The 12,494-nt window shown below is 41.7% G+C and overlaps 1 protein-coding gene across 3 annotated transcripts in view; it reads left to right on the top strand.

The window, feature by feature from the left end:
* Positions 1-12,494, top strand: part of LOC119033125 (inactive phospholipase D5-like) — a 66,810-nt gene that overhangs the window by 8,516 nt on the left and 45,800 nt on the right. Inside the window, exon 1 of one of the 3 annotated variants that reach the window (XM_037122764.1) lies at positions 10,359-10,807. The exons of the other annotated variants lie outside the window; for them this stretch is intronic. Within the exon in view, the coding sequence (XP_036978659.1) occupies positions 10,802-10,807 (6 nt within the window). The 5' untranslated portion in view covers positions 10,359-10,801. Of the gene's footprint in view, positions 1-10,358; positions 10,808-12,494 lie in introns of those variants that run through there. 3 annotated transcript variants of the gene reach the window in all.

Below are 12,494 nucleotides of genomic sequence, written 5' to 3'. Positions count from 1 at the left end.
GAAGCGCTTCTGCCAAAAAACATATTTACGACGACCCCGCCCTATCAGTGTTTTGCTCTTTTCGTCTTTGCTTTGCCACATTTGCGAAACACGAGAGTGATGCAGACGGATGACACAAGTCTCTGCCTGCCTCTGTGTCTTTATATATCGTAGTGCTAGCAGACTTCCAACACACACGATGCCTGTGACTCAGTTTGACACAAGTGAACTTGCGAGATTGTCTTCTTGCCCAGACTGCAGTCTGCCTTTAAAGGGTCAGCGGAGGGGGCTTTGTGGTCCAGGGGTTGTCATGCTATTATCTAGTAGCTATATCTGTGTATTCAGCTCTCTTTCAGCTCATGGGCAGTGTGGTTACTGAGGTTGCTTTTGTAAATTATGTAAGAGCATCTAAATGGCTTTAATACCTTCAGAAAGTCTCTGGTAAGATGGCTGAATGTCAGCATTGTTTTACACTTTGTAGTCACTGGTGAGAGCTTATACCATTTCAGGCTTCTTTTGAGGCAATTACTGGATCCAAGGTGTGTTCACTGCTCACATAAGATGGAGTTAAAGCAAAGAAGACAGAAGCTTACAGCTACCCTGGGAGGCTGAGTCTGGATCAAAGACAGTGAGGTGTCCCAGATGAATTTTTAGGGTTGGCAGCTCAGTGTGGAGCTGTCCGTCCACACTGATTGCACTTTCAATTTCATGGTGGCTGTGCCAACGTACAGACCCAGGTCTCTCTGGTAACACGGGCCAAACTATATATTGGATACAAACTCGTCTAAGGGGCTTATCTAATTTCGTCTCACGCTGTTGGAGACTGAGGATCATGACAGTAAAGATTGTGGAGGAGAGAGTTAGGGACATTTGGAAGTTTATCTCTGGCCAAATGAAACAATAAGGATCGATTAGCTGTTGTATGAAGTATTGATTATATGCTGTGAAAAAGATCTACACACACTCCTTTGATAGTTTTATCCTCCAGTGACTCGGTTCAAGACCGAGGGGAAGTTTTACAGTGCAGTATGATGATGATGCAGACGACAAAATTGCTGTCAGTCTATTGAGGCTAAGTGAACAATAAAGGTTCAAAAGAACACATTTTGGAGACATAGATAAGACATATTGTCTTAGATTTATTGGTATAGCCGTGCAGATAGTTGTGTTTATGAAATCTCAAGCTTTTAGGATATCCAAATCTGATTAAATTAAATCTGTGATAAGTGAATGTTAACAGTGCCCTTAATGGCCTAAAGTACCCAGAGACACTTCCAGGATGGATGGAACAATGCTATCCAAACTATTAACCAAAGAGGCCGGCCTTCCTGGATGACCCATTGCATTGGATGATCCATCCATGATAATCCATAATTTGTAATTATCAGTAACATGGTGCGAGGCTGTCAAGATTCAGGTTGGCAGCATTTATAACATGACATGTTTGCTTTTCCAAAAAGGTGATGCAAGCTAAATCAGTCTATGTAGAATATAACAGAGCCTGGCCTGCTCTTCACCGTCACTGTAGCAGGAAACACTTTGTGTCCATTCTTGTGTAAAATCTGTCTTTTTTCATCTGCACAACAGAGATTTATGAGACTCAGGAAACTAAAAGACCCACTAAAGATAATTATATTTACAGACGTATTCATTAAAAACACACTGATGAGCTTTTAGTAAGACTTAAACTCATGTGCACATCTGTTCCCTAGACGATGGTGGAAGACAGCTGCATTAATGAGGCGCCGGTTCCTTCACAGGGTAACCACCTCTATCAGGAGGATTTGTAGGGATTAAATGTGGCGATAGGAAATCTTTTGTGGGAATTTCCTACAAGCTGAGCAAAGCTCTGCCGTTCATCCCCGTTATCTGATGAAGCACTCGGGGCTTTGTCTCCACTTTCACAGCTGCACAGACCTGACATTTCAGTTAGAGATGAACATGTTGACAGACTTTTGTGCTCCTTTGATTTGTGTGTTTTATTTGACAGTTATTCACCTTGAGCTCTGCAGCTTTAACTGTCTCTCAACACTTCGGCTCAGGCGTAAAGCAGCTCCTGCATTATGCTGTTAGACGGCTTTGATCTTTCAATAAAGACGATCCAGTGCCGTCGCTGGCTCTCGGACACAAAGACGTGCATCACTGTCTCGCCTCCTCCTGTCGAGCCGACGCGTTATCTGTCGCAGTGAGAATGCTTCTCTGGAGAGCGTGATTGGTTAATTACGTTTTCTTAATGAATCAATCACAGCGCGTTGTCCCAAACACATTAGACAGGGTTATTCTCTCTGTGAGGTGGCTGGAAGGCAGCATCTGAAAGAAAGGGGAAGTGAAAAAGGACACTCTTCAGTGCCTGCAGCGGCTGATTAAAATCAGGCAAGGTTTCACATGTTGGGAGTCTTTCCCTGCCCAATACTCCCCGATATCCTTGTATTAAAGAAGTGAGACAAAGAGAGAGATGCCTTTTTTTTCTGTGAGTGGAATATGGTGCTGGTGTGGATGCAATTAGAAAATCTAGATATATGTTTATGCACCTTTGGCCAGAGGCTTGCTGTCGTCAATCACCCAGCATACTGCCATCATTGTGTTCAATACTAGGCACCAATTAAATTGATGCTTGGGGTGTTTGGCTCCTAGTTTGACAGCTTGGCTCACGTTCAGCCTCGCTTCACTCACTTCGGCAGCAACTTAATGTTGTGCCCAGGCTTCTGGCTTTAATTAAAGCTTTCCTCGCTCCCTCCTGTTTGCTCCCCCCAAAAAATGTGTGGCGCTGCAGCTGTTGAAGACACATCAACTTGATAATTCACTCACTGTCCATCTGCACAGATGTATCAGCTGAGCCAAATCGTCAAATCGATCACATGGATCCACCGATTACTGCTTTTCAGTCTTATGGCTAATTGCCGTCCACTGCAGAGACATAATCATCTTTGAATCACTGCGTTTTGGACTCATGGCGTCTCTGCTTGAGGCATAAATCCATTTGTAGTGAAGTTGGTGCCAAGCGACTTGTCAGAGAAAAAAAAATCTTTCAAAAACTATTTCAAGTTCAAGTTTCCTCAAGCAGTACAGACTTTTCTGCGCTTTCTACAACCGGGTGGAGATGTGTGATGACCACGACGGGTTCTCTGAGATGCTGATTCCCAGGAACATAAAACTGCTCACCCGCCCCTTCTCTGCTCCACTGATATAAAGCAGGAGTGTGTTGTCTATGCTTAATTTTTAACTTTGCATTCCGATGCAGGTGTTGCTGTTTTCAGGGTGTGTGAAGACTGACTGGAGGGCAGTGGATGTGTCATGCTGCTTGGAGCTTGCGTATTCTGAATGCAAACTGGTGAGAGTCCAGGCTGGCAGGGATGTTGTTTGTGATGTTCTGGGAGACTGGCTTCTCCAGCATAGTTTTAACGCTGTAATGCAGTTACACACAGCTACAAGGACATCTGTAAGTATTTGTTAATATACAGTATTTGTCATGAACCATAACTTTACACCAGCCTCTACTTATTTGTGCACACAAGAGGAGTTATAGTTTATACACTTATATCTGCTACTAATATACACATATACTACATATATACTACATATTCAGTGCTACTTAAAAGGGAGGGGGAGGGTGATAAAAGTGTGATAAAGTGATAAAGTGTTACTAATAACAAATATAGGCCAGCTGTTGAGTATTTTCCATAATAATGCATTATGTTTTATAAGGTCATTATATGTTTTATTAGAATTCGATAAGTAAAGTGGAGTAAAACGTGGTAGTTTAGATAAGAGGTGTAAAGTAGCATAGAATACAAATGCTTCAGTGTAGGTACCTTAATCATGAGCTGAAGCACTACCTACTTTCTTCCAATGCTTATAAAATGCAGAGACGGGTGAGGTAAGGTAATGAATACTTTAGTCTTGATGAAGTACAGCTGGCAGGTAATTTTAGGTGGGATGCCGTTCCACTCTCCATCCCTGAGTAGAAGAGAGTGCAGGGCCAGAGACTAAATATGTTAGTCAAGTCTGCCTGACTCATTGATTCTTGCCTGGGGTACATTTTTGCAAGTTAGAAGTCTATGGCCCTGACCATGTCTCTGAAATCCAAGCAACCGAACTGTGCTGTGTATTGATAAATCTCTGGCGCTGTCCTTAGTGCTGAAGCAGACAGATGGATTTGTAATTGCACCTTGTTCCCTTAGTTGATCATCTTAGGTTCAAAATGATCAAAACATTTTACTATGCAGTAAATACCTGATTCTATATTGTACTGAAGCTAAATACTCTACAGAGTGGCTGTGTCACCTTCATGATCAAACTGACAAACTGTTATTTATTCACATTATGTTCTATTGTGTAGATTTATGAACATTTTCAACTAAATATGTTGGCACCTTTACTACACATTCATACTCACACTTAGACTTCATACATGAAGCTCTGTATAATAGTAAATCTCTTAAATAACTGAGAAAAGAAAAGCACGTAGCAACTCATCCACTAGATCGCAAATAAAATAGGGATGGAGAGCTCTCTACAAGCACATCAAGTTATCTACACACCATTTTAAAATATGTTGTCTCACTTTGTGAAAAAAGAAGATACTATCTGAAAAAAGGGGTATTTGGGCTGTCTTAGTCGTGAGTATAGTATGTTATTTGTTGTATATTGTCGTCGTGGTGACACTAAGAATCTTCTCCTCCCATTTGTTTATCAGAATTTGGATTAACAAGTTATTGTTCATTATGTTATCCAGAGGCCCCTGAGACTGGTGCACAGACAGCCATCCACAGTGTGAAGTATGAGGTGATTGGCTCCCATTTAAACCTCAGCAACAGCAGAGGGAGCTGTTGCGCAATGTTTTTTGTGTGTCTCCGTTCACGCGTTGGACTGTCTGTGCGTAGGTGTGCGTTACACACCCATGCTGTCAGCTCCTCATATGAGAGCTTTTAAATCTCTCTCATCTCATTTACTTTAATTGGCCATTTTACACCCCCCCTCCTTTTTTTTGTCTTTGATGTTTCTTTTATTATCATCTCAGACTCCAGACATGTTACCTCTTTCTTTTCACACACACACACACACACGCACACACACACACTCAGCCACATACTGAGACAGATTAATGGTTAATGAAATCCACTGGAAGCCATAGCCATGCCTTTTCATGAGGTGAACTAATTGGGCAATTAGCCGAAACTCATTAGAGTCGGACAACGTCTTTGTACAAGACAAGTTATTTTAGTTGAAAAAGTGTTACGTGATTGTGATCATATGCCAGCAAAATGTCAGAGGGATTTAAACCTGGTGGAAACATTTGTGTGATACAATCTCTACCCTATAAAGGGGCTCCGGGTTGCAACATTGAACTCAGAGCTGAGGTTTAATAGCATTTGATAATAATAATTCAATATTCCCTTCAGCTTCTCTTGTGTTTAATTTCACAGGAGAACAGTTCACTGCAAAATTTTCTAGTATTGGACACTTAGTACACTCCGCTGAGAAATGTTCAATAAAGCCGCTACAGAGTGTGCTATTAGATCACAATACCATTGTGCTGGGAGGGATCTTCTCATGCTTTATCACTCGCTGTCTTTATTACAAAGCCTCCGCTTTAAACATCTGAGCAGTGATGTGTATCTGGTTTCAGAGTGTTTGCTGACTGTGTGATGATTCATGAAAAGAGACTCGTTGGTTCTGAGCTGTCAGGTCAGAACGTCTGATGCGAGATTATCCCTGTCAGCGGGGTGTCTAACTTATTCTCCACAATATATCTGATGCTTGTAGATGCAAACTAACAAATATTTTGGGTCGGAGCTCTGCGATGCTCCGACTGGTTTCCCTAATCAACCTGATAGGCTACCATTCTGACGGCAGATGAGGAGATCGACACTGCTTCCATGTCTAAGCTTAGGCCAGGAGGCGGTTATCTTAGCTTAGCAATTGACAGTGGAATTATCAGAAACAGCTACCTCGCTACACCCCTCTGAAAGCTTGACAGTTAACAACATGGAGTTAAAAGCTCTAACTATTCGCTGTGTCAGTGTTGTTCAATCATAATGACTGCTTTGGAATAACAGCTGTCAGCATGCCATTTATCAGCTGATATGGAGTCATCATAGAGTCCAGGAAATGATTGTCTTCACTTTGATTTTACGATTGGCAATAACAACCTCCAACACAAACAACCGGCCCACATATTACATATATTAATGTGCGCCGAGTGTTCTGAATTTAAGCCTCATCGTCTTTGCAAGACATCTCAGTCTTACCATAACAATCCAGTAGTTGTTGCAGCAGTCATTGTCTTACTTTTTACTTTTTACTTTTAATGAATATACTGTATGTCCTCTGTCACAAGAGGCAAGGGTCCTTGCAGCGTGACCCATAAAACACCATAACAACCACCTTCAGTGGCGAGAAAGGATTTCGATCTGCGCCCGAGAGAGATGTCAAAGCTGACCTTGGAGCAGTCCTTACCTTTCTTGTTCTAACTCCTTGTAGTCTGCAAGGTTGTGATATAAAAACTGAAATATATGGCAGGGGGAAATTATGTCATAATCCCAAACATTATTTTGTTCCCACACAAGTTCAGCACAGTGAAAACAGTTTTGATTTGGTTAGTTTTAGGTTAAAGCGGCTCTAACATTTGGTTGATGGCTTGGGGAAGTAATCAGAGAAATGTAAGCTAATGTCAACAATGCATTCGCAAATTTGAACTGGATCTATGCAATCAAGAAATATCGGCATGTGCATTCCATTACTGAACAGCAAATTGTTGGAACTTTCTTACACTTAAACATTTTGTGCTGTAACTATGACTGTAGTCTTGTCTTCCAAGTTCCAAGTGCTTGATATGTTTCTTTTAACAAATACAGTATGTGTGAGAAAAAGAGAGCAAAAGACAGCGAGAAGTTTTGCGGCATCTGTCCCATCCCTCCAATTAGAGTCCGTTTCTTGTCTTCCCACCCCTGGGACCCCTTTAAAACCACTGGTGCATTTCCTGTCAAATTACCATATGGTGCGGATAGATGTTCAGTTTGCACAAGGAGGGGAGAACACATCAAGCAGCCCGACGTTAGTTGGTGCAACTCTTTTCCAGGCTGCCACTTTCTGACAGTCAATCCCACAGGAGCTGTGTAACTGCTACACACAGAGACACAGACACACACACACACACACGCACACACACACACACACACACACACACACACACACACACACACACACACACACTGACTGTTTTGTTTATAATCATTTAGTAAAATCCGATGGACTTAAACATAATGCCATGAATACTAAATGAATCAATCACTCCCAGGAGTTTTCTGTATTGTAATGTAGTGTATTGTGACATCTGTTGTTTTGCAAGACAGTGAAGCGAATGCCATTTGTGCTACACGTCTTTGTTCGAGATGTGGTCCGCCACATATAAACAAAGTAAAGCAGTATGAAATTGTGCAGCTTTAAAGCTAAATTCACCCTGAAATGAACCCTGTAGCATGTGTCAAATAGGTGCCTAGGGTGTGAAGGAGGATGGGTTGTGCAGGAGGATGCTGACTTGATAGGAGGTTCACATCTTTAGTTATCAAGAAAAATCTAAAGATATGCATTTGGAGACCAGCTGGTGGTTGACAGGTGAAAACAAAAAAAAAAATCATCAGCATGCCGTCCGGAATGTAATGGTGCTTGCTGACACCGACCAGAGGGAGGCAGCAGCTTGACCCTTAATGAATCCCAGCGTCTGACAGCTCCTCACCTCCTGCCTGAGGCCGCAGCAAAGGAAAGCAGGAGCTGTTACCCGAGGACTGGCTGTGAAATGACCTGAGCCAGTTGTTTTACACAAACACACGCACACACACACCAAACTGCCAATATGAAACAGTACCAAGTGAAGACTCCACCGCTCTTTGTTGTCTTCCGTGCTAAGTCAGCTAGAAACCCACATTTCTGCAGTTATAATAATACGATCGCTTCTCCAGATGGATGTCAGCGATGAGTGCATCAGTGACGCCTGTGACAAACACAAACAGCAGTTTTGTTTTGTTGTAGTGTGGAGAAACTGACACTTCCCACACTTGGAAATATCAGCATGTCAGAGTGAATGAAAGATTTATTTTCACACTGTGAATCTGTAAAATAGGCACTGTGGTGAGAGCTTCCACTGCCTGTAGAAGTTTTTGAGACGATACTCTAAATCTTTATTTACAGTCAGTTCTTTGCACTTGTCACGACCTGGTGTTACCTCTGGGATTAGAAAAACTCATCTGATGTGGAGCACAATGATACACAGAGAGCGTTATCCTCACTTTCATTCAGAGGCAGGTAGAAATGCTATTGAACGAATGACTCGGCCTCGGGGAAGTGATCGGCTGGTATTGATCAGACCAACTTTTATGGTTCTCTTAAAGGTTCTTATCGAGACATGTAGATGTACATTATGCATTAATCAAGTGTGAGCAATGAATGTTTAAGGAGTCAAGGCCCGCTTATAAATCCACCTTTTGGCATTTCTGTGCTGATGAAGAGTCAAGATGATTAAAATGGAGGTCGGATACAAGTTGATTAATAGTCTAAACGGATGATTTCCATGACTATATTCCCGTCACCTTTTGTTGAAATAAACAAGAAGAATGTCCGCGATACACACGAGCAGTTCCACTAATTGGCAAGTACAGCAATCTTAAACTTTAGCTGAAGGTCATCCTCGTCGTCCTGCGAGTGATTTGTGAAAGCTGGCTGGGAAAAGTGTATGTTACAGTAGCTTAATGGTGTTTGTTTATGGGCTTTTATTGCCAGCCAACGCAGTAAAGTTGTACTAAGTGAAAGTAGTAAACCGCAGGTGGAAGCACCATCAGAGACATAAAGACAAAGTGTTTATAAGGGTTTTAAAGATGTAAACAACTAATATTCTCGCTTTATTTCTGTGCTGTCCTCCTCTAAATATATCTGCTGCTGCTGCCCACATTTACATTCAGAGTGTTGCCTACCAGCCTGATGAGTTTTACGAGTCTATTAATTTATTTCCATAGTACAATGAGACTGGATGAGATGGTGCTGATACTGAAGAAAGAAAACCTGGGGAGAGATCCTGTGATTATGTATGTTTACTCAAATGCTGGACTTACACTCAGTACAACTGTGAGGTACTTGTGCTGACGACTGATGTTTGTTTTGTCCCTACATTTATTTGTAACTGAATTTACTAGTTAGAACATTAGGGTAAGAGTTCTTAAAGGGTAACTCCACCATTTTTGCATATTTCACACACAAGTATGCTTGCAGTTCTTGGGGAAATGTTAAAAAAGTAGTATGAATCCTTTTGTGGCTTCAGAGGAAGCTGCATATATTCTGATAAACTGCCTCCAGTGATGTCACTCAGTGGCTCAGTTACATTGTGGGTCATGTAGGCACCAGGTTTTGGAAAGGAAGGATCATATCTGTTGTGTGAACGTAAATCATCTGTTTTAAAAGAGAGTTCAACAATGTTTTTAGGGGGGCAGTCCTTGACCAGTTGACTTCTTTTACCCACAATGCAATCTTCTCTTCTCTTCTCTTCTCTTCTCTTCTCTTCTCTTCTCTTCTCTTCTCTTCTCTTCTCTTCTCTTCTCTTCTGAAGTGTAATAGCATCCTCTGTTGGCCATCCTGTGCCATTGCAAAGCTGCAGGGCAGTCTGACTTTAAAAGATTTAACATCCTTACCCCCTGTATGTGAACAGGAGCTGCACTGCATTTCAATGTGCTGTCAACATTGCCTGTGCATACTAAAACGTATGAGAATCACTTTACTGTTATATCTGCTCTTGACAGATTCACTCTTGAGCATCTCATCCTGTGAGATGCAGCTCTGAGTGGCATCTACTGCATCACATGTGATCAGAGGAGAGTAAAACAAAAGACTGAACAAGAATGTAGACATAGGGTGATAATGTACTTTATAACAGTTGATGACAGTATGAATGTGTGTTTACTATCCTTTTACCCATGCACTGACAAGATATTTCCCTGTACATTGATTGTATTTCTGATTTAATGTCTAAAACAAATTAATTTAACGAGAGCAAGGGCGGCTCACCATCACGCACTGCAGGGTGAGTAGATGGTAGATGGTATATCGGGACAGGCGAATGGATGTACAGTAAGAAAGCTGGACCATGTATTTATTCTCCCCTCCCTCCCTCACTCACTCTCTTTCTCCCTCTCTTTCTGTGTCTATATGGGAGAACAGAGAAATGTGAGCTTTCTATTAGAGACCGAGGGTGGGGAGATAGGGGGAGGGAGGGAGGGAGGGAGGTGAGGGGGGGGGTTAGAAGGAGGTGGACGAACACGCGATACGGTGGGAGAGAGAGGAGAGGAGGAAAGTGAGACGAGAGAAAAAGGGAGGACAGGAAACATAGAGGGGAGAGGAGAGGAGAGCCAGATGATACACCAAAAGTGTGATAGATAGATAGATAGATAGATAGATAGATAGATAGATAGATAGATAGATAGATAGATAGATAGATAGATAGATCATGTTAGGTGTGTCCTCTTTAGAGTTTTCATTCATATAACAGGCAGGAGGAGCGGCACTTTTCCTCTCCGACACACACTCACCCGACACACATACACGTGCATTTACAAACACCAACACACACATCCTTCGCTGCGGAAAGGGACCGACTACCAGGGAAAGAAGGGAAGCGACAGATTTTAGAGATCACACACACACACACACACACACACACACACACACACACACACACACACACACATACACGCTCACTCACTCTTAGTGTTTCTGTCGTCACACACACCCAGAGGAAAAAGCACATGTTTCAGGGTGGACTAAAGAGGGATGCATCATGAAGGTAGGCTGTGTTTACTATGAATTTTGTTTAGTTTTCTCTCTTTCTGCCATCACTGTCTATCTATCTATCTATCTATCTATCTATCTATCTATCTATCTATCTATCTATCTATCTATCTATCTATCTATCTATCTTGTCTTGAACTGAGAATAATGTGCTCTCGACCTGTGTGCTGTAAATGAGAAACTGATACTGTTTCTCTCTTCAAGTGTCAGATGTTCTGACTGTTCTCTGGCTGCAAGTGCTTCACACCCAAGTGGCTTTTTAACTGCAAGTGTCTGTGTGTGTGTGTGTGTGAGTGTGTGTATGCGCAGAGAGGGAGTGTTGAATACAGTGTGGGATTCGAGGACAGGTGAGCTGTAGGTGTTCTCGCCTATCGTGGCATGTCTCAAAGATTCAGAGTGAATCATTTACAGATTGTATGATGGGAAGTGGCTCAAAACTCATCTCCATGTTCCCCGTATGTGAGTCCATGCATGCCTGAGAAATTCTGGAAGGAAGTGCTGATATTGACTGTTGCACAGCTGATAAACATGCCCGCGGGGAAATATCACACGCAACCAACCTTGTAGCCGCAGCAGCAGCAGCATCACAGCTCCTTTAATACATGATGTACCTATGTAGTGCACCTCTGATGCTAGGCAGAGCCTGCAGGACTTTTAGTGATAGATTTTCCTTTTGTTTACTGGTTCATTTGTAAATGAGGAGATCATTATGTTTACCACATGCACAAACAATGAATTATTTTCAGAAATCCACAATCTGTAGCTGTTTGTCCTGCTGGTGGTCGCAGGGGGCTGGAACTGATTCCAGCTGACTTTTGGCGAGCGGCGGGGTACACCCGGGACATGTTGCCAGTTCATAACAGGGCTGGCACCCGGAGACAAACAACAAGGAATTTAGCTTAACCAATAAACCTAACCTGCATGTCACTGGACTGTGGGAGGAAGCCAGAGAATCTGCAAATATAGTCAAATTTGATATCTAGGTGACAGGTTTGCAATATTGGGGTTGCTTTGTTGGCTGATACACAGGAAATTGTGCTAAGTAAGAATAAATAAAAATACACTGAAACAAGTTGTTGTGTGTAATAAGTACAAAAAATCTGCCAATGGATTGAGTGAAAATTGGACTTTTCTTGTTGGTTGTCTTTTCTGTGGTGCATTTAGATATTTTTGACTTGAAATTAGACAAACATATACTGTAAATTTTAAAGGTCAGGGGAACCGTAAAGTAAAGTCAACAAGTAGTTTATTAGTCTACTTCACTTGGCAATGTTGAGGTAATTGGTTTCCTCATCACTTTTACTGGTTGTACTGTGTACTTTTGAACTATCATTTTTGAGAAATTGCAACACAGAAATGCAGAAAATATCTTTGAGGTAATTTAGAAATAGTGTTTACTAGTATACCAGACTGAAATGACCAAAAAATTGTTTTTCAAACATAAAATGTCCAGCTCAGGATGACCAGTGGTGGTTCTTTACTATATACAGGCTAAATACAGGCTTTGCAGATCCTTGTCGCAAATGACTGATATCAGCTGATATCCCAATTAATCCCAAGCTTATAAAAGTTCTAAAAAGTTATCTAGGCTCGTTCTATAAGTCAGCATACCTTACAAATGTGTTTGTGGCACTTTGATTGATATGTAGTACAAGAAATTCTTAAAAATGTAAAATATCCCT

The sequence above is a fragment of the Acanthopagrus latus genome, chromosome 15 (assembly GCF_904848185.1).
Source record: "Acanthopagrus latus isolate v.2019 chromosome 15, fAcaLat1.1, whole genome shotgun sequence".
Taxonomy (NCBI): domain Eukaryota; kingdom Metazoa; phylum Chordata; class Actinopteri; order Spariformes; family Sparidae; genus Acanthopagrus; species Acanthopagrus latus.
This window is presented reverse-complemented; position numbering and strand designations above follow the sequence as displayed.